Source organism: Gallus gallus, chromosome 2, assembly GCF_016699485.2.
Source record: "Gallus gallus isolate bGalGal1 chromosome 2, bGalGal1.mat.broiler.GRCg7b, whole genome shotgun sequence".
NCBI lineage: Eukaryota > Metazoa > Chordata > Aves > Galliformes > Phasianidae > Gallus > Gallus gallus.
This window is the reverse complement of record NC_052533.1, coordinates 106150727-106177404: the sequence shown is the minus strand read 5'-3', so window position 1 is coordinate 106177404 and position 26678 is coordinate 106150727. Positions and strand designations below refer to the sequence as shown.

General features: G+C 45.1%; 2 protein-coding genes across 7 annotated transcripts in view; both read left to right on the top strand.

The window, feature by feature from the left end:
- The window catches only part of RAB10L (Ras-related protein Rab-10-like), a 31038-nt gene extending 30667 nt beyond the window's left edge, over positions 1-371 (top strand). The window contains exon 6 of the mRNA XM_419183.8: positions 29-371. Coding sequence (XP_419183.4) covers positions 29-103 — 75 coding nt within the window. The 3' untranslated portion in view covers positions 104-371. The remainder of the gene's footprint in view (positions 1-28) is intronic.
- A 7029-nt stretch (positions 372-7400) lies between these two features.
- Positions 7401-26678, top strand: part of GAREM1 (GRB2 associated regulator of MAPK1 subtype 1) — a 102832-nt gene continuing 83554 nt past the window's right edge. For 2 of the 6 annotated variants that reach the window (XM_040695682.2, XM_025147917.3), the window contains exons 1-3: positions 7401-7796; positions 19884-20009; positions 20537-20654. Coding sequence is in view for 2 of the 6 variants with exons in the window: in XM_419182.7 (XP_419182.2) it covers positions 7676-7796 (121 nt within the window). In the remaining 4 variants the exon portion in view is untranslated. Of the gene's footprint in view, positions 7797-8917; positions 8995-19883; positions 20010-20536; positions 20655-26678 lie in introns of all 6 variants that reach the window. The other 4 variants (XM_025147918.3, XM_015282607.4, XM_025147916.3 and 1 more) reach the window with 4 other exon arrangements.

Below are 26678 nucleotides of genomic sequence, written 5' to 3'. Positions count from 1 at the left end.
TAAATGTTTGCTTTTATTTGTTTTACAGAAGTCCTGGGTATTATATGACTTAGATGTTGTGGATCTAAATGAAAGTAAGAAGAGAACCTGCTGTGCATTCTGAAATATCATTTATTATTTCATTTCCTCTTCAGAGAATATTAACTATTACAAGGGAACATAACAATTTTCTTAAAGGGAGTCTGTAATCCCAAAGCACAGAATTTAGGCATCCTTTTTATTACAGAAACCTTGCTGCCAAATATTTTGTCGTTTATATTTTTTTATTTGTAATGTGAAGTTAGAGCAGTTATCTGACTTTTTGCATACAAATGGTTGCACAGGAGAAATCTAAATGTACTAATTTTCTCTTATTAAAACATTTACCTTAACATTTTTGTGCTATTTGTATCAGATTTTTTACGTCATGAACAGTGACATCACACAGGCAACCTTTCAATAGGTGAAATCATTTATACTGTCCACAAGATAACATATGTTTATGTTTAATCATGTAAGATGATTTTTGGTTTTGTTTCTTTAATATCCATTTCAGAAATGTATATCGTACTGGAAAACTTTTGAACAGGGAGGTTGCAGAGATGATGGCTGAGATAAAAGAATATACCATACACAGTATCTATGAGTTGCTGAACCTCCCTTAGAAAGTAGAAAACATAAAGCAATAGAATGCACCCAGTAATAATTACCGTGCTAATTTAGCCTTATCATTCCATAGAAACATTCACATGGGTTTTAGCAGCATACCTGCATTTCCAAGAGTTCCTTTTGTCATAAATGATTACTGTGTTAAAAGTGTATGCAGTGTTTTTTTTTTGATGTATTTATGTTATTTTCTTAGAGTATAAATACATCAGGGATCTGACTCTGCTCATTTGGATCTGTTTTATATTGATACGTAATAGCTTTAATTTCAGGGGAGGATATCATATTTTAGTTAAATTTGAATGAGGGCAGAATAAAGATGCCATTTTCTTTTTCTTCAATTAAAAGAAGCAGGACACACAGAAAGCAAGTGCAAGCTGGGAAATCTGAGGAATTGTTATGGTTATATTGTCTTTTTTGTTTGTTTTGACTGGGAGATGTGGTTCTTGGTTACTGAATTTAATCATTCTACCACCATTTGCAGAAGAATAATAGTACTAATAGTACTATGCAAGACTGTGTGGTAAGCTATCCTAGTACATCCAGAATAATGAACTCCGTTGGCTCAGTGTTCTGGAGTGCCACTATCTGAAGTGGGTCCGCTTCCTTTCTGAAGGCTTTCATCAGCTTGTTTTTTCAATCATATTTAGTATTGAGACAGTGATCTCAGCTCTCAGGTACTTTCTGAAGGATATGGGACACAATATGCCCGAGTGTTCTGTCAGGTTACTGTGCCACCAGCTATTCAGTGTGCTTGCATAATGGGAGTGAAAGACAAGAAGGTTTACTTATTTACTGCTGATCCTGAGACTACTCTCCTGGCCAGTCATTTAAACTAGCATTTAGAGCACAGTCTTAAAGAACAAAGGATAATCCCTGCCTTAATTACAGCCATAGCAGATGAAGAAAATAGTGCTGGAAGCGATTTTGAAAGGCTGTCTAGTTCCTCCTCTTATCTCATTCTCAGATCAGCTGTCCCTGCTGTATTCCAGGAAGATGTTTAAAAGACCTGCGGTGAAGGAGGGGATTTCACTGTCTCCCTGAGTAGTGTACAATCCTTACTGAACTGGTTTTGCAGGCAGGAAGTTTCCTAATACCTCACCTAACTGCTACACATGGAAAGCAGGTTCTCTCTTTCCCCTTTATGTACGTACATACTTCCTGCATCCTCCTTTTTTTAGGCCAGAGAACTCTTTTTTGTCATTTTCAGTGCACTGCTTCTTATTTTTGAGTTGCATCTCAGCTATCCTGGAGTGTAGAACTGAGAAGTTACCAGACAACCACAGCTGGCGAGGTTAAACTGATTTTTTTCATTATCTTATCTAAGATCTCCCCACTTATGCATTCCAGTATCAGCATAATGTAAGATAGCCTAACGTTGCTAACTGTTTAGCGTGTGTGATCTGTAATCTCTCCTCTGAAGAACTGCTTTTCTGTCCTGGCACTTATTTGTGCAGTAGATTATTTCTCTGTATGAGTAGAGCTTTCTGATTCTCCTTATTTAGTGGCATTTCAGCTTTTGCAATTTGCCAGCATCCTTCTCGTTGTCATGCTGCACTCCAGCATAGCTGGAGCCTCTGCCTGTAGATACAGCCTTTGCATGCGAATAAGTGTATTCTGTTTAGTCATCCAAGATGTTGATGGAAATACCAAATAGCTCTGGATTCAAGACAGATCTCAGTGAAGTCCCATTCAATACATCCTTTCAACTTAGGAGTACCAATTATTTCAATACAATTACGCACTCATGCTGTATACTTCTCTAGACCTTCTTTTTTCCTTTCAGTTAAGAGCAACTTACGTGTAACCCTATGACCCCCACTTTTTCCAGCCTATTCACAAAGCTTGTTGCCATCTGGTAGAAGTGATCTAGGTTGATCTGGTGTTGGTTGTTACTGACAAAACTGACAAGCTGTTACTTCTCATGTATTTACTTTCAATATGCTTAAAAATGGTTGGATTGTCTGTTCAATTTTTTTCAAATTTTCTGGGGAAAAGGAAGCTGAGCGGAGACGTTATTGCTCTCTTCCAATATCTGAAAGGTACTTACAGTGAGAGCGGGGTTGGTCTCTTCTCACTGGGGACAGGACGAGGGGAAATGGCCTCAAGTTGCACCAGCGTAAGTTTAGGTTGGGTATCAGGAAAAACTTCTTTACAGAAAGGGTTGTTAAGCACTGGAATAGGCTCCCCAGGGAGGTGGTTGAGTCACCATCCCTGGATGCGTTTAAAAACCATTTGGATGTGGTGATCAGGGACATGATTTAGCGGAGGGTTGTTAGAGTCAGGGTACTATGGTTAGGTTGTGGTTGGACTCAATGATCTTTAAAGTCTTTCCCAACCTGAGCAATTCTATGATTCTATGAAATCAGGGTGTTGTTTTTTTTTTTTAAGAGTAGAAATAATCAGTTTGTAGCTCTTTTTCCTTTCCACATTTTTTCCTTTTCCAGTTTCGTGGAATCTCACTCATTCTCTGTTTATTCTTGGCATTAATCACTGGCGGCTCTAACACTGCTTGTACCCTCCGGGAATTTCATCATATCCAGTCTATCAAAAATCTTTTGTTTATACAAGTATTTTCCAGGATATTTCTTCATTCTTCTAGCTTAAGCTGTTAGTTCTTTGCTAGCAGTGAAATCATATCTGCCTTTAAATGAAGACAAAGGTTTAAGACATTAGGATGTCTCAGTGTCATCAGTGATTATGTGATAATTAAACAGATTTCTCCCTCTATAGAATCATTGATCAGTTAATTCCTTGGTCTTCTCACAGTACTTTTTTTTACAGCTTCCTTGTTATCTTTTAATTCCAGTTGTTTAACATGTTTATTCATAATTCACTAATTTGACCTGCTTTTTGTTTTCTTTCACGTCATTGAAAAATCTCCTGATACTGCCAAGTTAGTTCACTTCCTTGCCATCCTCTGTGCTGACCAAATTGTGCAGTTCTGCCTTCAGCAGTGGATCTCTGCTGAACTTTAAGCTGTCCTGAACTCACACAAGCTTTGCTACTGGCTCTCAGAGTTTGTGTCTCTATTGGGTTCCTCATCCTCTTCCTTATAAATCAACAAAAGAGGGTCAGGTTGGGTAGCAGGGGTTTTGTTGTTTCTCTGTATAATAGGAATTCCTACTATGTTATTTAATTTTACTGTGTTTTCTGTTACATCAGCTTAGGTACTATGCAGTCACTGACCCATCTTAGGGAGGTGCAAATACTTAGGTTCCCGAGCAACAACAAATGTATCAGGCTGCTCAAATCTCTTCAGAATACTTTGCATGAGCAAAGGTTACTTGGATTTTATCAGTAGAGCAGGAATAGCATTCTTTTTCAAAACAAGAGATTCACAGTTGTCAACTATATCAAACATTGTTCTCTTCGAGCTCCTCTATCACCTCAGAGAAAGGTTGGCATTCAGGATCAGATTCTGAAATGACTACTGTATCTCCTATTGTTTTCCACCAGACTTGTAAATTCTGCTAATCAGGCCTTTGATAAAGGGGCAAGTCATGTAGGAAGAAGGAATGCCACTTCATGGGTAATGAAAGAAAGGCTGACAGAAGTGGCTTCACATGAAGCTTACAGTATGAGGCTCGGAAATCCATTTAGTGTATGCTTTCTACAGTATAAAGCAAGCTAGCAGATGCACACTAAAACCATTTCATTTCATACAGCTCCATTTCCATCTTGACATAGCTATGAACTGATGATCACCTTGAATGCTTTAAAAATCATTTTATTGGCAATTGAATAAATATAATGGTTTTTTGTTTGTTTGTTTGCTTGTTTTATGCCTGGTACAGAAGTATGTTGAGAAATCAACATGAGACCCAGTCAATTCAGAATGCTTTGAAGAATAGGTTTTGAGTCCCCCTGCCACTCCGTGTGGCTTTGTGGCTACCATTTTCTGTACATACATAGAAAAAAATGTCTCTGATTGCTGCCTGGAAGGCACATGCACAAAAACTGTGATACAGCATAACTGAGGCCCCTGTCCTGGAGAGGATCTGACAACATTCATTTCTCTAAAGATCTGGTTGTTAATGGTTGGACTGGATGATCCTGTGGGTCTTTTCCAACCTTAGCGATTCTATGATTCTATGGTGGCTCTGTTAGTATTTTGCAGCACCAGCAGGAGACTTGGGTAAGACATCCCTGAATGACTGAGACATTGCTAAACATCAGAGAAATGGTTATATCTGAAGTGTTAATTATGCATAAGGTACAGTTAACACAAGAAAGAGTTGTGAGATTCTTATGTTCTGGTGATTTGAATACTTTGTATGCAATAGTAAAACATACTTCAAGAAGGTTCAGCTACAGTACAGGTAGGACACATTACAAAGTCAATTTAAGAGCTCCAGTAAGACAGTTAAATAATAATAGGCTTCATGATTTATTTTTGCCTGGAAATAACTAAATGAAATTTAGATGGTATCTCTAAGTTGTATTTAAAAATATGCATCCTGTTCCAGTGGAATGGGTAAGAAGAGGTCAGGTTTCTACTGGTGAGAGATGACACTGGCATGGCTATATATGAAGAATAGATGTATGACTCCTAAATCTGAAGGTGAAAGTAATCTGTAAAGAAAAATTAGCAGTAACCGAGGGACAAACTATTGTAGGGAGCCTGCTTTAGCAGGAGGTTGGACTTGGTGATCCCCAAAGGTCTCTTCCAACCTCTGATTCTGTGATTCTGTGGGAGAAATGTTTCTGCCCAGGCAGCAGTGCTGTGTGATGCCTGAGAGAAGCCTGTGAGGTGAGGCTGTGTCTGTCCCGAAATTAACGTGGGCTGGGATTGCTTTTAAAGCCACTTCTTGACAGACCCGTGCTCCTGGTCCTAGTGAATCCCAGTCTGACCTGATCTGCTTCACCTTACGCATCAAAACCTTGGCAACCCTAAACAAGTTAAAACCATACTTTGGCTTTCCATATTCTGACAGCGGTGCTTTTAGCTATTATATCACTTTGCACTTCAATAGCTCAATTCACTGAAGTAGTTCAAAGCATTCTGCAAACTTCATAAAAAGGAAGCAACTTTGAAAAGAAAAAATAAAAAAAATCCAGTGTCTCATATTTGTGAAGCTAACAATTCCGGTAAGTGGAAGCTAACAGCACCAGGACCGAGTTTAGAGAATGAAGGACTTTCATAGGGGTGGGAAACCCCTACCCAGACCCCTTTAAGGCAAGTTAACTTGGGTTTGTGTCACCCCCTCTGGCTTCCATAGTCGTCATTTCATCTTAGAGCATGGACATAGTCTGTCTGCAGCCAAGCAGAACAAGAGCAGATCTGTCTCAGCTCTCCTTGTTCTTGTGCTGCTGGCAGCAGCCACATAGCATGCAGCTATGGCTGGGCCTGATACAGGACAGGAGGAGCAAGGGGTGGTGGTGGGGGCTGCAGGCAGATAAGGAGCTATGGGGGGTAGAAAAACATTTTGTTTTATCAAAAAATATCCAGAGTTGGGAGGGATCCACATGGATCACCAATTCCAACCCCTGGTTGCACACAGAACCACCTGAATCCAAGCCCTTTGTCTGAGTGTGTTGTCCAACACTCCTTGAACTCCAGCAGCTCAGTGCCCACGACCCTGGGGGAGCCTGTTCCAGTGCCTGACCACTCTCTGGTGAAGAACCTTTTCCTAACACCCAGTTTGACCTTGTGGAGGTCACATAAGACTTCATAGCATCACCAAATCATTAACGTTGGAAAAGACCACAAATATCACCTAGACCAACTGTCATTCCCACCGTGCCCACTAACCACAGCCCTCAGTGCCACGTCCACACAGTTTGTGAACACCTCCAGGAACGGTGACTGCACCACCTCCCTGGGCAGCCTGCGCCAATGCTTCAGCACTCTTTTGGAGAAGAAATTTTTTCCTAATATCCAACCTGAACCTCCCCTTGTGCAACTTAAGGCCATCACCTCTCATCCTATCACTGTTAACCTGGGAGAAGAGGCTGACTCCCAGCTCACCACAACCTCCTTTCAGGGGGCTATAGAGAACAATAAGGTTTCCTCTGAGCCTCCTCCAGACTGAACAATCCCAGTTCCCTCAGCCGCTCCCCGTCAGACTTGTGCTTCAGACCCCTCACAGATTTACTGCCCTTCTCTGGACACACTCTGGGGCCTCGGTGTCTTTGTCGTGAGGGGCCCAATCACACAGGGCGTTGAGAAAGGAGAACGAGCAGCTGACTTTCTGTTTTGTTAAGAGAACTGAACAGGGTACACAATACCAACGCATGCAGTGACAGCGGTATAAATACACCAGAGATCCTTTTACAGTGCCTGTGCACCGCTCTTCATTCTTGAAACATCCATTTGTGGTCGATGAGTGAAAACTAAAATAATAAAGTTGATATATAATTAGATTTTTTTTTTTTAACGTAGGATGAACTTCGCTACGCTAAAAAGGCCGACTGCTAACTCTAAGCGTAAACGCACACGCACAGACTCTCGGTCTGGTGTTAGCTCCGTTCCTGACGCGAGCCCCGAACCCGCGCCGTCAGCGCCCCACAGCTCCGGACGGCAGCTCCAGATGTGGGGTCACGCAGCGCCCGCGCCCGCGCCCACCTGCAGCCCGCGGCGGCCGCCCCGCCCCGCCCCGCCCCGCCCCGCCCCTGCACGTCGGGCGAGCGGTCGGAGGGTGGAGTGAGAGGGCCGGGCCGGGCGGCGGCGCGCCCCGCCGGGCCGGCAGCCCGGCACTTTCCTTTTCGGAGCGGCAGCTGCGCAGGCGTTGCTCGCACCCTGTTGATTAGTCAGTGCTGGGATGGCGCTTCCTGGGCCAGGCGCGGCGGCGGGCGGCCCCAGCCGATGCCGGGGGGCGGCGGGAGCAGCGTTGGCCGCTCGGCGGGCCTCCCCCTCTGCCTAGTCCGGCATGTCCCGCGGCGGTAGCCGGCGCTGAGCTGCGGCGAGCTGCCTTCCCCTCTTCCCTCCCTTCCGCCGCCGTCCCGCCGGGTGGGAGCGACCCCGCAGGCGCTGCCCGCCCGGTTCCCTCCCCTCCGCGCCGCTGCCCTGCCCGGGCCAGGCGGGAAGATGGACCCCGGCTCCTCGCTGGGCTTCAGCCTGAAGGACGTGAAGTGGAGCGCGGTGGCCGTCCCCCTGGACCTGCTCGTCAGCACCTACCGCCTCCCGCAGATCGCCCGGCTGGACAGCGGTGCGTGGGGCGGGCGGCGGGGCCGCGCGGGGGTCGGGCCGCTCTCACCAGCGCCGGGGGCGGCCGCGGGGCTCCGGTGTCGGCAGTGCCGCGGGGCCCGGGCTCACGGCTGAGCGAAATGCGACGGGGTGCGGGGAGCTGCTCGCTGCCAGCCCAGGTTAGAGCGGTGCGAGAGGAGAGCCGGCGTGGTGGCGCGATGCTGCAGCAGGGCCGAGGGAGGGGGGAATATCTCACGGCGGAGCCGGGCACATCGCCTGTCACCGCTCGCTTGGAAAGCGGCGGAGCTGTGAGAACGAGGGGTGACGCGAGGAACCTGCACGGCCCCCGGACAACTTCTTACTGCTCTTCGTTCCCTCGGGCGCCCACCTGCGCGAATCGGTGCGCGTGTGCCTCCCGCCCGGGGGATGAGGAGCCGGCCTGGGTGGCGGCGGTGCCCGCTGAGGAGGCAGCGCTCAGTGGTTGGGCAGCGCGGGGGCTTCTCCGGAGGCTCGCGTTGCTGCTTCGCGACAGCGTTGCACCGCGGCTCCTTGAAACCGTCCTGCTTTCCCATCCCTGAAGGAACGCAGAGGATAACTGAAAATTCGGATACGTGTCCGGGCTCTGCGCTTCGTTAGCGTATGAAGCGGCCTTGCAGCTGCTCGATGGAACAGATCGGAGCTCTCGCAAAGTTTTCTGTCGGTTTGGAAAGTGGAAAAGGAGCGTGGGCGCTGCGCGCTGCTGCTCCCCGTGTGCTAGGCAGGACCGGGGCTGGGTTATTGCTTAACTGCAGTTCCCATAACCCTGCAGCAATCCCAGCCAGAGCTTTTTGACTTTGTCCCTTGGTTGTGCGGCACGCTTCCCAGCCTTTGCCCAGAGCTGCGGGCTGGAGAAAGCTGCTCTGCCATTTTAGCTGCAGCTGGCTGCTCTTCGTGCTGCCAAACCTACGCTGTCCTGCGATAGTGGCAAAGCTGCTGTGTGAAGGAGTTCCTCCTGTGGTAGTACCTCCTGTCCCTGAAGCAGCCAAGATGGCCTCCAGTCACTGCACTTAAGGCTATCAATTCACTTGCAATTCCTGGCAGCCGTTCAGGCTCTAGCAGGGCACATGTATTGATGACTTACTGATTTCCTTCTCTGTGTGTCAGGCTCCTTCCCAGCCTCCTGCTTTCTCATGAATCGCTCCCTCTGGAGGGAGCTGGGAGTGCACTGTGGATGCTCAGAGGTGAGCAATCTTTTCCCCTCCAGCCCTTTTTTGGATGCGTTTTTGGAGGGTGTCTTGTGCCAGACCTGGTGAGAAGAATTTCCCAGAGGCAGAAGTGTTGCTGGTTTTGTGCAAGGGCTGCTTGTCCCCTGTGCACGCCTGAAGCACATCGCTATGTGGGTGGATCTGGGCAGTCATGGGCTCTCTGTGACCATGTCCTGGGATGCCCAGACAGAGGCAGCTGCTGCAGGGAACAGACAAAGGCTCTCAGGCCTGCTTTCCCTCCTCATGCAGATGCACCTTTTAAGTTAAGGGACTGCAGATGGCAGACAGATCAATATTTTATAAAGAACTCAGACGCTGTGGTCTCAGTGGTACGAAGAGGATGCTTTTCCTATCTTCAAGGGAAGCTGTCTTGCAACAAGAGGAAGCAGGCACGAATCAGTGCATGGTGTCCTGAGGAGATGAGCTGGGAGCGTGCAGTGTGTTGGCAGGTGACTGGAGCAGCTCCTGTCCTGGGAGCTCAACCTGCATGCTTGTCTTCGTCCTGCAAAGCTGCCAAGTAGAGTTCTGTCAGAATTTCTTGATGTGGTACTGAAGGAAGTGCAAAATCTGTTTCAAGTGTGTGTAATCCTATGCCGTGGGCAGGTTAGGGTATAACTTTCATTTCCATGCCACTGAAGGTACAGCTTGCAGATAGTCGCCAGCACATCAGTGCAGTACTGGTGTGGAAGTGACCTGTTCTGTTCCTGAAGAGCTGAGCTCCTGTTGAGGTTGGTGGGAACTGCATGCACTGCATGTGGTGCTATCTATCTTCAGACACCCTCTGTCCTTGACAGGACAAGGGGAGAGAGTTTTGAACTAAAAGCAGGGGAGGGAGTTAGATTAGATGTTAGGAGGAAATTCTTTACTCAGAAGGAGGTGAAGCACTGGCACTGGATGCCCAGAGAAACTGTGTGTGCCCCATCCTTGCAGTTGTTCAGGCCAGATTGGATGGGGCCCTGGGCAGCCTGAGCTAGTGGGGGGCAGCCCTGCCCATGGCAGGGGGGTTGGAACAGTATGATCTTTGAGGTCCCTTCCAAACGAAGGCATTCAGTGATCCTCTGTCTTCATGGTTGGCTGCTCTGTCCTAGCAGCTGATTGTTTTTCAGGCTGGTTGTCTGATCATCGTCAGGTGCTGGTATGGAGTTCATTTCTTGTGTAGGACCAGGGAGGTACTGGGGGACTGAAATGCTGAAGGTGTATTTTCTTCACAAGAGACCAGCCTTGCTGCATTGTTTCTGCGTTTTTTAATGGAGTATAGTGCACCGTGGGTAATGCTCTTACATTATACACACACAAGATCTGGAGTTTTTCACTGCTGCCTCACCTTCAGGCTTTGCAGTTGGAAGGGGGAGAAGGGTTATGATGAATGTGGTTTCATGCTTGGAGTTAAGATGTGCATCTCCTGGAAGAGTGCCCTTAAGTAGTTCAGTTTGATTTCTTGACAGGATGAAGTTATGAAATATTGATGTGCACTAAACTTGGTCCTGTGCAAGAAGGGAGGATTTTTCTGGATGACATGGGATAAAGGTGGGATGGAAGGAGGTAGTCTCTTGCTGCATCAAGGTGCAGGTGGGAGCACTTAGGCAGCAGTGCCTACCTTATCTATCCTTAAATGATAAATTGGTCAGCCTCTGGTTCTCAGGTGAAATTCTAGGACTTGTTTAGTTGGATTCCAGTTTTCCTTTTGGATGCCAAGTTTTTGAGATGGCCATTTTGAAGGTGGCTAATGCCTGCATGTTCACTTTAGTCAGCTTTGTGTTTTAATATTTTTCTGGTGAATGTTGTTAAACATCGACTGAACAAGTAGAGCAAATGGTGTTGCTCCTGAGAGGAATGTTTTTCCAGTATATATAACAGCCTAAATGTTTCCAGAAGGCAACTCAAACACAAAGCTTCTGAAAGAGTACTTAGCACTGGGAACCCGCAGCACAAAAGGTTCATGTCTGAGCTTGGCTGTGGCCTTATGGCTGGAGGTGTGCATAGTTGAACTGAGAACATGCAGGTGGTTGCACAAGGAGGCTCGGGATGGCTGGTTTTGGATCCAGAGTAGCAAAGGCAAAAACTGAAAACACGACTGTTTTCTGCTAATCTGTAATGCTGAAGTGATGCTGAGTGTGATTATTTCAACACTTTGCTTTCCTGGTAGTTATTGTTGTAGGATAACTTTGGAGGGTAGAAGAGAAGTGCTATCGAGGTTAAGATCTGGAAAACGTTGTTTTGCACAGAGCTGACCTTCAGGCTGAGCGTTCCTATGTCAGCTCACTGCTTGCTCTTGCGCTTGGTGGGGCTCCCTTTCACCCTGCTGCTACTGCTGTGCAGCCAAGAAGCAGGCTGCCAGCAGAGAGCTGTGACCCACGGATTGGCTGCAAAGAGTTCACAGAAATCCAGGCCTCGTCTATGAAGACTGAAGTTTCTGGGATTAAGAGGGCATGTGATCCTCTGGTGCAACTTCTTTTTTTCCCCAAGGAATGAACACATTGGTACGTGCTCTAATAGCGTGTCAGGGAAATACTCTGTAGTGATCAGATGTGGCACTTGGCCGGGCTGGGGAAGCCCTCAGCTGGTGGAGAAGTGATTCCCTGCTGTGTGCTATGAAAAAACAACAGTGATTTATTTTTTTTCTGGAGGATCACTACAAGCCATTAAGACTCAGAAGGAAGTTCTTTTCTGTAAATGCGTGGTTCCTTTAAGGTGAAATGACAGAAATAGTGGCCAGAAAGAAGGGAAAAAAAACCTATGTAATAGGCAGCAATCTATTTATAAAGGTGATTCCTTAGTCCTGGCAGAACTCTTGTGAAGAGCAGCGCTGGGCTGAATAGTGAGTTTGTGCTGCTGCTGCTACTGCTCCTGGGGACGAAGAGATTTTATTTATTGTAAGTATTCAGGTTCCCTTTTTCTCTCCCCTTTTTGCAGCCTTTCCCTTTGACGTCCTTCTGCTCCGGTACTCTCAGTGGCCTTTTGTTTCCTGCAGCACATTACTGTGGGGCTTATCCCAGTTCCAAATAAGTTGAAACCGAGCACCCTTGCAGCTTATCAAAGAAGATAGTACTGAAGAGAACATCTTGGCCCTGTACACAATGACAATTTCATGTTGCATCAGTCCACAAATGTGGGTTGTCTGTGCAGCCACACAATGCTTGGGAACTACAAAGAATCTTATTCTTTCTGTTCTGGGTGCTGCTGCCTCTGCTTTGATTGTCCTGAGTGACCTCCTTCTCTCAGGAAGATGCTGCAGAGCGCCTCGGTAGCTTGCTGTTGGTGTGAGGGGGTGTGAGTCACGTGGGGGTGGGACGTGGCTTTCAAGTAGACCAGAAAAGGGACTTTAGATGTACTGAGGCTTTGAGCAGATGCTGTGATCTGACCTCCCACTCACGGTATGGCTGACTGCTGCGTGCTGTGTTGGTAGGTGACAGTTGTACTCTGTGCAGATAGACTAAATTTTGACTTATTTATTTTTTGTAACCTACCCATCCTGAAATATGTTTCAGCCACATGGCTTGATTTCTTCCTTAGGTGCTGAGCAGCTTTGAAACTCCAGTTGCTATATATTCTGCCACTGTGTTAAAATATCAGAAACATCGCCTTGCTTTCCCCTGTTTCCTCCTTTGCCTCATGGTCTGCTGTATTTCCACCAAGACGATCAAATGAAGACAGAATTGACAGGTTGCTGCTAACCACTGGCACTGGTGGTTGTTTTTTGTTGTTGTTTTTCTTTTTCCCCTGTTGGCTGAGATGTGTTCCAGGAACGTTTTAGTGAAAAAGCTTTTAATTCATTTAAAATCTGCAGCTACCAAACGGTGTCTGTCAAGATTACAGTGCCCTGCTGGAGATGGAGTCCAGTAGCTTGGCAACACCTGCTCCCAGGAGTACCACTGGCTTCAGATGAGACACATAAGTTCAGCAGCATACCTGCTTTACACCTAAAATCAATTTTTTTTTAACTACTTTCATATTTGGCAGTGGTTTTGTGTGTACTGTGTGCTGTTTGCGCTACACTGGACCCAGTAGTGCTGCTATAGGGCAGCTAAGATGCAGGTAATTACCATCCCCTTATTTATTGCATACTTAATAAATTTTCAGATTTCTTGCTACTGTACATGATGTACAACTTCTAGATTGTGGTTCCTGCTTCCAAATTTCTGACTCTGTTAGGCAAAGCTTCTATGTACGCATGGTAACAAACTTCCTGGACAGTTCTGTAGTTCGGATATTGGGTGATGAAGCACTGTTTGTCTCTTTATAACTGGAATTCAAGAGCTGCAACTTTAAATCCAGGGACAGAGTAGTAGGGGATACTTAGTGGCTTGGCTTCTTAAGCTTTAATTACATATAGCTTTTAGGTATGGCACAAGATGTAGATAAAATCAAAAGAATTAAGGTGTCCTAAACAGTTAGTAAAAACTCTTGATCTCAGAACAGATGAGGTGCAGTGAATCACATGCTCTTGTTGCAAAATGTGGTATTGAGGAATGATACATGTGTAGGAAAGAAGGGCTTTGTTTCTTAAGCTTTGTCTGTAGGTACTGTTCTGGGACTAGGTGTTCCTGCTGCAGTGGCTGCATGGGTTGGTGATCCCTGTAACAGCACCGTGAAGGCGACCCAAGGGAGTGTGCCAGGAAGCAGTGCAGGAGGCGTTGGACAGCATGGTGTGATGCCCCAGGATCCTGTGCACGTTGTGAGCAGCGTGTTCCCATCGTTCCTGCAGTGGTTTGTCAGCAGCACAAGGCATGGGTGTTGCTGTGTTTCCTCTTGGCATTAGGAGTAACAAGTTGGCTGGATTAGGGAAGCTTAAGTTCCTCCCCTATAGGAAAATATGCATCATCTTAGTGTGCATTGCGTATGACTCAAAGAACAACCTGCCTAAAACTCAGTGAGCCAATATTTCGAGTCTGAAATTTGTGCTCTGTGTGGTTCTCTCCGTTGGAATGAATTTCATGTAGCATTTGCAGTCTGCTTTCTTCGTGTCATTTGTAGTATGAAAAGCTTGTGGAGCTCACTTCACTGTGCCTTCATCTGTGAGGCACGTCTACTGATTTGAGCAACTGACACCGTAATTTAAAGACATAATTTTATATTGCTGTTATGTGTGAGCTCATTGAAGAGTGCATCTCTGCTGAGAATGGGGCTGTCTCTGCCTTCGGGTCTTTGTGTTGGTGTGCACATCAGCATAAAATTCCTAACACTGTGGCCTTGCCAGTGCACCAGCATAGCTGGCTGAGGCCTAGCACCAGCCAGCAGAGCTGCCCTGCCCCAGTGCCTCTGGTATGGCCCCATTGGGACTGGAGCTGATGGGGCCCTGCTGGGGCAGGCAGTGTGTGGAGGCCTGCCACCTCCTGTGCTCTGCCTTGGTGTTTGGTTTGTGTGAAGGACGAATGAGAAGGCTGACATCTGGTTCCCAGACCAGGTCCCTCGTGTGGAGAGCGCTGAGTCTGAGCCTTGCAAAATGCAGACAGCCCCTGAATTGAGCTATGGCACAGGCCTGCACTGAGCCCTGGGGGCTGCTGGGGTTGTGGGTTGGGAGGTCTCAGCAAAGGAGCCCATGGTGACTTGACTGTGAAAAGCAGCAAGCTTCGTTGTGGCCGGTGAGATTGTGCACAAAGTGCTATCAGGAGATTTGGTGTAGCCAGGAGTAAGCTTTCTAGTGTGGAAAGATGTGTGTTGATTCCCCTCCTGGCATTACCTCCCTGTTTTCTTCCCCTGCTCCCAAACTGGCACAGGCTACCCAGAGAATCTGGGTGCTCCTTGAACTCTGGAGGTGTTCAAGGCCAGGTTGGATTGGCTCTGGGCAGCCTGCGCTGGTATGAGGTGTCCCTGCCCAGAGCAGGGGGTTGGATGGCTTTCGGTAAAGTGAGGGAATGAAAAGCCTCTCTGACAGGGTCGTATGCATCATGACCTTCTCTGCTTTGTGTCTTTGTGATCATGACAGAACTCCCATGTGTTCTGGGTGAGAAGATAACTTGCTAGGCAGCAGTTTTAACAAAGATGACATGGGTCTGAGGCATGAGCAGCAGTGGCTCACGTGTGGTGCTGTGCAAGGGCACACTGTACGAGGCTGTGGCTCCACTCTGTATCCTAGGGCACCTGGGCCAGTTGAAGGAGGATATAACTAATTGGAGAGCCTAGGGAGCAACAGCCCTAACCTGTTTATTCACAAGATGTTTTCTGCATTACTGGTACGGGAAAAAAATAAGTGATTTCTTCTGCAGGATAGCGTAGGGAATTGTTGTGAGGCCTTGAGAATTCCAAGAAGATAGAATCATGGAATCATAGAATCACTAAGGTTGGAAAAGACCCACAGGATCATCCAGTCCAACCATTCGCCCTTCACCAATGGTTCCCGCTAAACCATGTCCCTCAACACAACATCCAAATGCTCTTTGAACACCACCAGGCTCGGTGACTCCACCACCTCTCTGGGCAGCCCATTCCAGTGCCTGACCACCCTTTCAGAGAAGTAATATTTCCTAATGTCCAGCCTGAACCTTCCCTGGCACAGCTTGAAGCCATTCCCTCTAATCCTAAGATAAAATAATGTGTTCTCTCACACTTGTTTTTGTTTCTTTTCTTGGGTTTTAGGTTGCTGTTTGAGCAGTGCGTAATAGGTGCCTCTCAGGGATAGGGTATTTAAAAGGTCATCAGCCAGACTCAGCAGGTGGGAGAGTTGCCTGTTATCTTCCAGGCAAGTTCTGTTAACCAGAAGGGGTAACCCATAACTATGTAATAGTTCTCATCCTCAAAGGCATTTCAGGAACATATTCTCAACTCTGTTGCAGATGGAGAGTGAATAGCTTCTCTGGATTATACAGACAGTAAATTAAGCTATTCATGTTGTGGATTACTGTGGTCTTCGATCAGGTGTTTGTGGAGGTGCTGTAGTGTTGCATGCTGCTGGCTCTTTTACAGGATGGTTTCTCCAGAGCTCACTAGGAAGAGACTGAAGAAGTGATCAGCCTCTGTGACCTAGGGAATCTTCTTGCAGTATGAATTTGCCTTTTAAAACTGTTTGCTTTAAAACTTTATTGCCTCTTCCCTGAAAAGAGAGGGACTGCATGTCCAAGATTGACCTGAGAGTACAAGTGGAGAAAGGTAGCTGTGTGTATTTTAGGCAGTTACTTCCAAGCTGTTCCTGTTGGCCTTACTGGGAGTCTGTGCCCTTTGCTCGGCTGCTGAGCCTGCTATTGTGCTGTTGGACCTGAACAGAACACCAGTTATCTGGAGGTATTTCCAGGGATGTTCTAAGGTAAAACACCCAGGACTGCCTAGCAATAGCAGATGGTGCTATCTCCAGGTTTTCTTTTATCCTCCTTTGTTTTGAAGTAGTACAGTCCTTCCTTTTGCCTCTTCCAGTGTTTCTGGGGCAGCGCTGTTGTTTCTGTCCTGTTGGTCCCAGGCAAATGGTTCTTCTTTCTACCCTAAGCAGAAAGAACCTCTGGTTCTGAGGAAATTGAGGATGGGAATCAAGAACTTGTTTCTTGGACCAGACAGCGTGTGGTCTGTGGCAGTGTGTGTACCAGGAGTGATAGCTGGATTTGCTCCCAAAGCTGAGGAAGCAGGCAGGAACAGCCACGTTGGACATTCCTAGTCACTGGGACCAGAAATTCAACCTGCAGCTAGTTGCTGTGGAATGGAAGCAGGTGTTTTGGACCCTGATGCAGAGAGGAGGCATGTATCCGTACAGGTAGCATGGCATCTCTCTCATCCTGTACTCTTTCATGTGTTGACCTGCTGTCTGGTTTAGCTTCATTGAAGTGGGGTTTGTTGATAGGACTCGATCTTGATTTGGTCTAATGCTTCCTCCTCTTAACCAGTACCGGATTCTTGCTTGACTTACAGTGGGTGAGTGGAGACGCTGTATGCTTGTAGTAATCCTTGCCCACTTGTTATGGGATGTGACAAGCTGGGAGGAGAATTCAGTGTGTGTAAACAGGTTTCTCTCTTTGCTGAGAGATTAGTTACTAGAACATTAGATTATTCCTTCTTCTATCTTAACAGTCCTGTTCAGGCTTCTATTTAGTAAAAGGTCAAAATGCCCTTTTTCCTCTCTGAAGGAAGCTATAAAATGTGTATTGGCTAATTGATGTGATCATGTCTGAGATGTTTGTCATTTTCTCATGGCCAGGCTTTTTTCCTACCCTAGTCTCCAAATGTGAATCTGCATTATATTCATAGTAGAATATAGAAAGCATCGGTGTGCATGTGAATCAGGCAGATATTAAGGTTCTGCATGAATATACAAAATGTGACTTGTTACATCTGTGTGTTCTTGCAGTCACTGAACCCAGGATGTGGCTGGAGATGAGTAGCAAAGCTGCTATACCATTGCAACTGAATGTAGGGCAGTCCAGAGATCGGATCATCCCTGTTGTGCGCTTTATGGGTTGTATTGTCAAATATCATTTGTGTTCCTGTCAATATAGAACAAAATATCTTGAGACTGAATAGCCTGTGGGCAGAGATAAATTATTCCTCGAGGGGAAAGTGAAGCATGATGGGTTTTCCTTCACTGTCATTTCTATATGCTGCTCGCTGAAAGTAGCTTTCCCTCGTTGCAGGGGGTGCTTTCTTTTTGTACATTCCTAAGATGATAAAAGCCATTATCAAAGGGACATTACTCTCTTATCCCTTATGTTTTTTTTTTAAACAAAGCTGTTCTTTTTGTACCTTTCAGTTTGTGCAGAGCTCTCTGAAACAATGAGAATGAATTGCACTCAGGATTAGGATTGTTCTCGGTCCGGAAGGAACAAGGTGCAGCCCTGCTTGCATTTCTCATGTTGATATTCCCATATTGCTCAGATACTGTACAGAACATAACCGAATCGTGCCCGTGCCTAATTACCCTTGAACACCTACAATTTCTGTGCATGTATGTGGTCAGCCTGCGTTTGAAGAGGCATTACCCTTTCATTAGTGGCGCTTGAATTTTACAAGGTGGAGCAGGAGGGGTAGCACTGCTGGAACTGCCATCCAGAGAGCAGCCCCCCCAGCACCAATTAGCGCGCATCAATTAGCGCCTGCGCTGTATCTGACAGCGTGGGGACCCGGGCCAGGCAGCTCGGAGAGCAGCCAGCGGGCATCCCGGCTGCAGAGCAGAGCTGAACTTCTGCTTGCTCCCAGCTGTTTTTATTACATCCCTACCCTGCTGCAGAAATCGCAGGCAAATTAAAGTGCAATGATGAGCTCTTGCAAAGCCAAAGAAAACTATCCTTGAGGAGCTCCTGCGTTTTTTGGCTACTTTATTTTTAATTGGGAGTTTGTCCAAGATGCCCTAAGTTCAGTCAGGGATCACTGCCATGCAGCACAAAGGAGCATAGTGTCTCTTTAGGACTTGGGCTGTATAATGAGAAGGCTGAGCATGCTTGCTTGGCTACTGTTTAAAAAAAATCATCTAATTATAAATCACTGACAATAGGCAGCTCCCCAGCTCTCATGCTGTGCCCAGGAAAAGTCTGAATGAATAGGCTGCTTTTCTGTCTGCCAGGGCAATCTAGAATCACGTTCTGGATCTCACAGCTACGGGGTTGGCAGGGTCAAAGGTTTTTTTGTGGGCATCCTGGATCCAGGGAGCACCAGCCAGACCTCCCTGACCAGACTCCAGCCAACGCACCTGGGATGAGGGGCTCCTTGGAGCAGCTAAAATTTGTCTTGTCAATTAAAGCAACCATTTTGTTGCTGTGCTTGGAAATAAACCTCAGGCCAGTAGAAGCACACAGTGCAATGTTAACTGCTGACCTCCCACCTTTTAAGTATTAAGCTTGTCCAGCTAGGCAGCTGATGTTAAACAGGCTCTTGGAAGTGTATCCTCTGGTGGCCCTCACAGTATTTACAGATGCTTCTGAGAAGAAGCTTTCTAGCATGAGGAATGCTTGCCTCTGGTAAGGGAAAACCTCAGCTCTCTTAATGAGGTATTTAAAGGAGCTGATTTGGATGGCAGCACGCTGCTAAGAAATCCCATTAATGCCATGTTTTGTTTTTTTGGTCAGGTAGATCTGTCATTTCCTTTATCACTACCAATCCGTTATCGGTCTTAATTTCTAGACTTGGTGCTCTGGTTGCAAAGGACAAATAAGTGCTTTAACCCTCTCTTCCTTGACTTTGGCAATGAGAATTCAAAATGGAAAACAAACTGAATCTATGCATAAATTCCTGTTTCTCTGCAGTAGCACTAAAGTAGGTTGGAACCTGTGTTGCCTGCAATGTTATTAAGCTTTCTCATTCACAGTACTTCTGATCTGTAATCATTCTAAGCATTATTAATGTGAGATTCCTTGCTCTTACAGCTTCAGATTTGTGTTCTTAGGTCACTTCAGAATGGACTTCTTTTCCATGAGAATCTCCTTTTTTTTTTCTAATTAATTGGATGATTCTCTGATGAAATATCTTTCTTTTTCCCCCTTAAAGTCCAAGATACCATGATAAATGAAAAATGATAACGGGCACTGTTTCACATGTTGAAGGATACAGGAGTAGTTTAAAGAATTGTTGGGTCTTTCTGCAGTGGTTTGTAAGTAACTGGGGTAATGGATTGTCTTGTTGGACCAATCTTACAGCTAAATCTACGGAGTGGATAAATCTGTAGTGCCATCTGATAATGTTCAGCGTTAATGGGAGTAATTACAACAGTGACAGAAAATCACTGTGTTTTAGAATGCAAATGTTAAGATATTGTTGTACTGTTGTTATTTTTTCTCCCCCGTGTGGGAGTGGAGAGCAGGCTGTGTTGAAAGATGTGCTTTGACTTGCTTGGCTTGAGTTCATAAAAAGTAAGGTTTCTCGTTCTGGGTTGTTTGTTCTGAAGGCCTGAAACGAACACAAACAAAACTCTGTGAAATCTGAGTTGTTAGCCTTGTTCTTTTTTTTCCCACCAGCTTTCATATGAGCATACATCAAGATGCCAAAGTTGCTGAAGTCAGTGGAGCGTTCCCCATTGAAGGCAGCGGCACCGACGTTCCATTTGGCACTGGTATAAAATATTGGTGCTCCTCCTCCCCGCGGTGGGTTGAACAGGTTTTCTGAGACTCGCTGAGATGATGTCTGTGCATTGGCAGCTAGAGAAAAGCTTGTATTGGAACAAACCAGATTTTTCAGTGGATTAATCTGTCCCATAGCCTTATAACAAGATTATGGCTTATGCTGATTTGTTGCAACAGTACTGGTATATCCAGTTGTTCCAATAGCAAAATCTTAATCCTAAAGAAATAAATCTGTCTTCTTCCTGGCAAATGTAGAAAGAGTAGGGGGATGGGAATTGTTTCTCTCTTGCTGGGTATTAGTGGATGGTAGCTTGAGTTCAGCATCAGATGCATTGAAGCAATTTGATTGTATCTGGCTTTTGCAGAAGGATTGGAAATTGCAGAAGCAAAGGCTTGTCTACTTTCTCTTCATCATGAAATATTTAATGGTCACCCAAAGCAGTCTTTGATCACAGGGCTGTGAGGCTGAAGGATTGCAGAGATAAACAAAGCACTGCAAGTAGTGATTCTAGTCTGTGGGTAAGGCTATCATTGCCCCTTGTTTGCAGATGTGGTCAGTGAAGTAAAGTGGAAGTCCTGTTGAATCACCACTGAAAACTGTTCCAGCGTGGTCAGCAGTAGCCAGCAACAGTTGTTTCATCTGGAGAAAACTTCTTTGAGTAGCCGGTAAGGGCTATGCTACGGATGGGCGGTGCTGGTGGACCCAATGTCGTGGGCTGGGCTGATCCCACTGCCCGTGGCCTCTGGAGACCAACAGGCTGAATCTTAGCTTAAGAGACAGTACACACTTTTTTTCCTACTAATTTTACCTGATTTCCACTGCTTTAGTTGCTATTTTTTACCTTCATTTTGGCAAAGAAATGAATTTGTTTTAAAATCAAAACTTTTATACTGCCTGGGAAGCCTTTCATCTACTGGAAGATATGGAGTCTGAGTAGTTGATGGTGCTTCAAATCAATCTTACGTTGTATTTCTTTCAGAAAAGGAGTGTTGGGGAATTTAACTCATGCCACATACTGGCTGACCTGGGTGATAGGAACCAGCACCAATGAATGTGCTGCTGGAATGAAACAGTTAGACAGAAACATATTTAAAACTACTCAGCAGATGGAAAAGAAAACTTAAAAAATGAGATGGGTTATCAGTAGTCTCAGATATAACTGTGATTGTTATTCCCAGTCTTTGTGTTCATAAGGCTGTGTTGCTGTGGACGAAGTCTTTCACTTCCATCCGCTGGGCTCAGACTCAGACAAGACCACTGTCAGGCTTTCAGAACGAATTGGTTCACTTTAAATTAAAAATTTAGTATACTGTTCTGTATAGCCCAGAGATGATTAAATGTTAATGTTTTTTTTTCCCCCATGTTGCTCCCAGAGATTACAATATTTACCCTTCTAAATCACTGGCTGTCTGCATTTAGGTTTCGTGTGATCCACCCCCGTGCAAGTTGTTTTGCTTTTCTTTAACCAAAGAAATGTATCTGATCAGCTAGATAATTCTTATGCTTTTTTTATGTCTGTATGGAATGACAGAGTGAAACTGATAATGTGGGGAGACCTTCAAGGAAGGGCTTTTGTTTGCTTTCCCAGCAGTAGCAGTATTTTCTACAATTCGGTGCTCTTTTTGCTTCTCTTCCATTGCGCATTTTATGCAACAGTAACTCTTCCAAGCATCTGTTCAGTCCTAGTGACAAAAAACAACATTTTAAATCCTTGTAGATCCGTAGTGTTGCTGTAAGTGGGATACTTCACGTACCAAATTACTTGTGAGATTTTCTTTCATTCATTCGAGTAAAATTACAGTGGTCTGATTTTTTTTTTCCATACAAAATCTCATTGCAGCTTCACAATGGAAAATTTGGATGTTGTTCTCATCCTGTTGAATTTCTTTCTGACCTACATTTAGACCGGGGCAAGTTTTATTTTTGCTGAAGCAATAGCACTAGCAGGCTGAACAGCTCATCGAGATTTGACTCAGTAACCAAACACACCACCAAAGGTTAAGCAAGCAAATGACCCTAGCAACACTGAGTCTGTGACATTTGCTGAGATAGATCTCCATAGGTGTGTACCCAACAGATACTCTGGAGTATGATGCAGTGTGCAGGGAAAAAAAGGTTTAATTTCTTCCCTCACCCTCCTTCAGAGTTCATATGGAAGTTACTTGCCACGAAGAGGACTGTGGTGAGCAGGCTGTATGATCTGATATTTAAAAATTAAAAATAAAGTTCATATTCAGAGCTAACAATAAGTTTGTGTTTTATTTTCTGAAATGTAAATTCCAAACCCAGTGTTATAAGAGAAGAGAGCTTCAAGTGTGGGAGAAGAGGCAGCTGTTCTGCTAGGGTAACACAACTGCGAGTTGGAGATGAAAGACCAGATGCTGCTAGCATTGGGGTAGATTGTGGGTCAGGTGGATCTGTCCTTATATGCTGGTGCAGCTTCAGTCTGCCTGAAACAGGATGACCATGAGGATTTTAGGTAAAGCTGACACGTCTGAAGGAAAAAATTTGTTCATTTGTTCCTTTCCTGGCCCTGGTGAAGACTGTCTTTGGATGGTCATGTGTAGCACTGCAGGTATTTGATTAACTAGTAGAATGTAGTAAGCTCATTTTTGAGTTGTGTCATGTACTCACTTTGTTTGCTTCTCCTCCACTGCACGTATTAAAACCAGGGACGATTGTTTAGGAGTGCAATCTCCTGTTTTGAGTGAAATAATTCATACTGCTTTTAGTTTACACTTCAGTTTAAATAGATGCTAAACCTCAGAGGCACTAGAATAATGGGCTACCTGGAGTTTCAGTAGCTCATTGTCATCTTAAAGGCGAAAGGATGCTATTGCACTCACCCTGGCCCTAAGACCTGCTGATACCTCAGAGGCTGCCTTGGGAAGGCTGCAGTTACCTGTGGTGCTCGCAGATCCTCTTTGCCACGCAAGCTGGAGGTTGTGTGCATAGTGCCAAAGTTAATGGGAATGCAGGGGACAGTTGGATGTTCCTGACCTGCCCTTCTCTCTTCAGGTGTACTGTCTCATCAGCGTTGGGCCCTCTACTTCCCATCTTCATAAGGGAAACCCAGTGCTTGTGTTATATGAGGAGCTTCAGCTTATACCTGCTGTCAATCTTCCAGCAAGCTAAAATGAAATAGTTCACCCTAGGATGCTACCCCTGTAGGAGCTGTGTGACTAGCAAATGTTTGTAGAGACTCAAGTTGACTTTCTCAACAAGACAACTCATACTAGTTGACTGGCGTACAGTGTTATAGGTTCTTTCTTTTAACATGGAAAAGCAGTGTTGGCATTTATTTGTGTTAGCAGTGTGACCTCCCTCTCACCTGAAATGTCTCTCTGCACAGAACCATGAAGACTGTAATACATAATACTGTCTGTTTTTTTTTTAAACAATGGATTATAATTTCATTTCATCCTGACTGGAACTGTACTTACTGTAGGATGATATTGAGGTGTATCTTAATGCATGGCTTGTTTGGCCCTCAGCCAGGAGAAGAGTCCCTGCTGCTTGACCTATACAGCATATACCACATAAGTAAGGAAGGCTCCTCAGTGCTATGATATGTTAAATAATAAGAACCTCGCTTCTCTCTTCTCCAGGTTTTTCTCATCACTCAGCTTTCTTTTAGCTTCTGGTCACTGTAAAGCAAACCTTGTCTGCTAGTCTTCCTTTGTAACGCCAGCCATGTGCTGGCAGGTCTTCCTGCTCCTTCCACAGAGCTCACCTGCCTGGGCAGCTGTCTCTGCTGCTCCTCGAATTAACCGTTCAGTCTTAGCAAGCGTCAGTACAAGCTTGAGTGGGAGGAAAGTTGGAGTTACTCATTTGTGTAGTTATGGGCTGAGCACCCACTGAAAGGATTTCTCATGTTGCTGAGGTTTTCCTCTGTAATGATTTGTTATGTGACTTAGAACATTAGGTGGGATAATTAAAGCCCACCACCTACTTAACTCATCAAGGAAGCCTGGGTGATGCACTTAATTGTACAGCAGCTGTTACCTCGCTGCAGACAGAGTTCAGACTTGATTAATGGTCTCTGGGGTTTAGCAGGCATCTTCTTCACCAGCTCTTTCACAGCAACAATCTCACTTTTGTCATGAGTTTAGTTATTTTTCTGTATTTTCTTTTTGTTCCAGGAAGAGCAAATTCTGCTTGCTTGATCTAATGTGCAAGGGGCAGTATTTAGCTCTCTTTACAATCCTTGGTGATGAATGAGATAAGAAGAGTGTCTCTCTAACCATCTTCCTGGCAGGAGGAGATGGTATCCAGTTCATCTAGCATGTGCAAATGGTATCTGTTACGTTTCTGGAACCTGGCGTGGACTTCCTCTTTCTATTCTCATGTCCCTAGGCACAAGGCTTATGCTTTAAGGGAGTGATACAAACTCTTAACCATGATGACAAAGTGTGTGGCATTTTAAAATGTTTATATTCCTGTAGATGGCTGCTTATTTTTAGCAGTGTAGTTTCTGTGAGTGAATGAGTCATGTTGGTCTACATGTTTTGCAGTAAGTTGAACGTCAGCTTCTCAAAACTAGAATGAGAATCCTGAAAGTTTGTCTTGGTTTTTTTTTTTTTTCCATTTGTTTCATTATTTTTCTTTAGTGGTTGGTGTTGAGAAGTCACTGCTATCTTTGGCAAATGAGAATATGTGGAACCATCATGAATTCTCTTGTATGGGAATGAATGGGCCAAGCTTTAACTGTTGATCCAGGAGGTGAGCAGGAGATGAGAGAGCTCAGTCCCTTCAGAACTGGAAGGTCTACAGTTATAGTAGTCTTTACCTTACACGTTTGAGAATTGAGAAATGCTATATGAACTGCAAGTACACGTTCTCAGAAAGTGGTAATGACAGCTTGTGGGGATGTCAGTGCTTGCTTCAATAGAAGCATGCTTGTGTGCCATGGCTTAGCCATGGATAAACTCAGGCCTGGCACATAGCCAGCCACTGTTTTCTCATCTGGTTCTGAAACACAGCAAGTGAGAGCAGAAACTCATCTCTGAACTTGTAGATTGAGGTATCCTACTCCTGGCCTTGCTGCAGTTTTTAACTGTTCATCTGAAATTGGTGTGTGTAGAGTGGCTGAGCCAAGATTTGGCGAACATTGGATTACACAGTTCTAGAACTGGAAAGAATTGTGAAAGGAGTATCAGCATCTAATGTAGGTGGTATTTAATAAGCATAAGAATCTTGATTAGGCAATTATCTTTTTCTTAACTACCAACATTTGAAGGGTTTTCCTTTCGTTATCAGCATTCCCTCTGCGATTGCTTTTGAACAACAGTGGGCTTTTATTTGTAGTTCTTAAGAGTTGCATGGATGATGATATCTGATTGAGAAAAGAACCCGCGAGTAGCTGTTAAAGCACTGCTTCAGTGGTGGGTGGTGAAGTAGCCTGTGTCTTGGTCACAGTGCTGACAGGATGACAACTTGCTTAGGAATACACTGGCTTACTTCTCAGTTCAGAGGTGTGAGGCTTTTATTGTAAGGTAGGGATGGGTGTCAGTGGTTTATTAGGTTTTACATGCTGTTAGCAAATCATGGGTTTCTTAGTCTTGGGCATTGTTATGAATAAAGTTGACTCATGCTTTGGAAAGGTGTAGTGAACTTAGGGAGGTGTGAGGAAACGCGTGATAATTCCTTGCTTCTGACTTTTATTTAGGGGAAAGAACGAACTCAAGTATTTGCCTGTAGATTCTTTGTAGTGGTATAATTACATTGCAGGCATTTGGGGTGGGGAGGAGAGGGCGCGATACAGCTAATCCATATTTGATCACAAGAGACAAAACTGTTAGTAAAGATGAGTGACCTGTATTCTGTTTTCTCATGGAGTCTGATTTTATGTAAGCAGTAGTGTAGGAGTATGTTGAATAGGTGAGAGCCGAGATGCATAGTTTGTGGATGTGAGGGCTGCTGACTTCTCTCCCACATAGCTAAAATATGATTAATGAAAGACTTGCATAACCTGTGTTACTAAGATGGGGGAAAATCAGATTGGATGCATGTGGCTGTGTTGCAAGGTATGGGTTGCTGGGAAAAGTATGAAGGGCTACATCTGGGTGTGCTTCAGCCAGAACCTGAGGAGCATAGCCTGGTTTGGACGTGTCCCCAGCCTGAAGAGAGGAAGCTGGTCTATAGGCACTGGGCAAGTCAGTAGAAGGAATTAGAAAGAAGAGCGTGTATCACCATGCGCTGTTCTCATTCATATTTGATGCTTCTTTGTGTTTCCCCATAGTGTGGAGGCCGTTGTTAGCCAGATGTTTTTGCTAATCCATTAATCCTTACAAGGAGCAGTTTCATCTTAAGGCAACCCCAGGAACTCTGCTCACCCTCGGCTAGAGAAGCAAAGGGTATGCGGGTGCCAGGCCTGTCTGTTGTGCACGTCCACCTTTCTGCTCTGCTCCAGCTTCCAGGGAGAAATATGAAATTTGTTTCCAATTTAATCTCTTCAAGGGAATGGTTGTTGTAACAAGAGTTGTGGTTTCCAAGATTCTGCTCAAAGAAATACTACTTCCAGCTGCAGAGTTAATTAGGTAGTCACCGTTGGGCCTGCCTTCATAATACCTTTTTACGCTCACCTGTCCCACCCAGTTTTAGGAGTAACCACTTAAACAGATTGTGGCTTGTGAGCCGTGATTGGAAGCTCCTTTTTGTAATCTGTGTATATGGTATTTATTTTTACT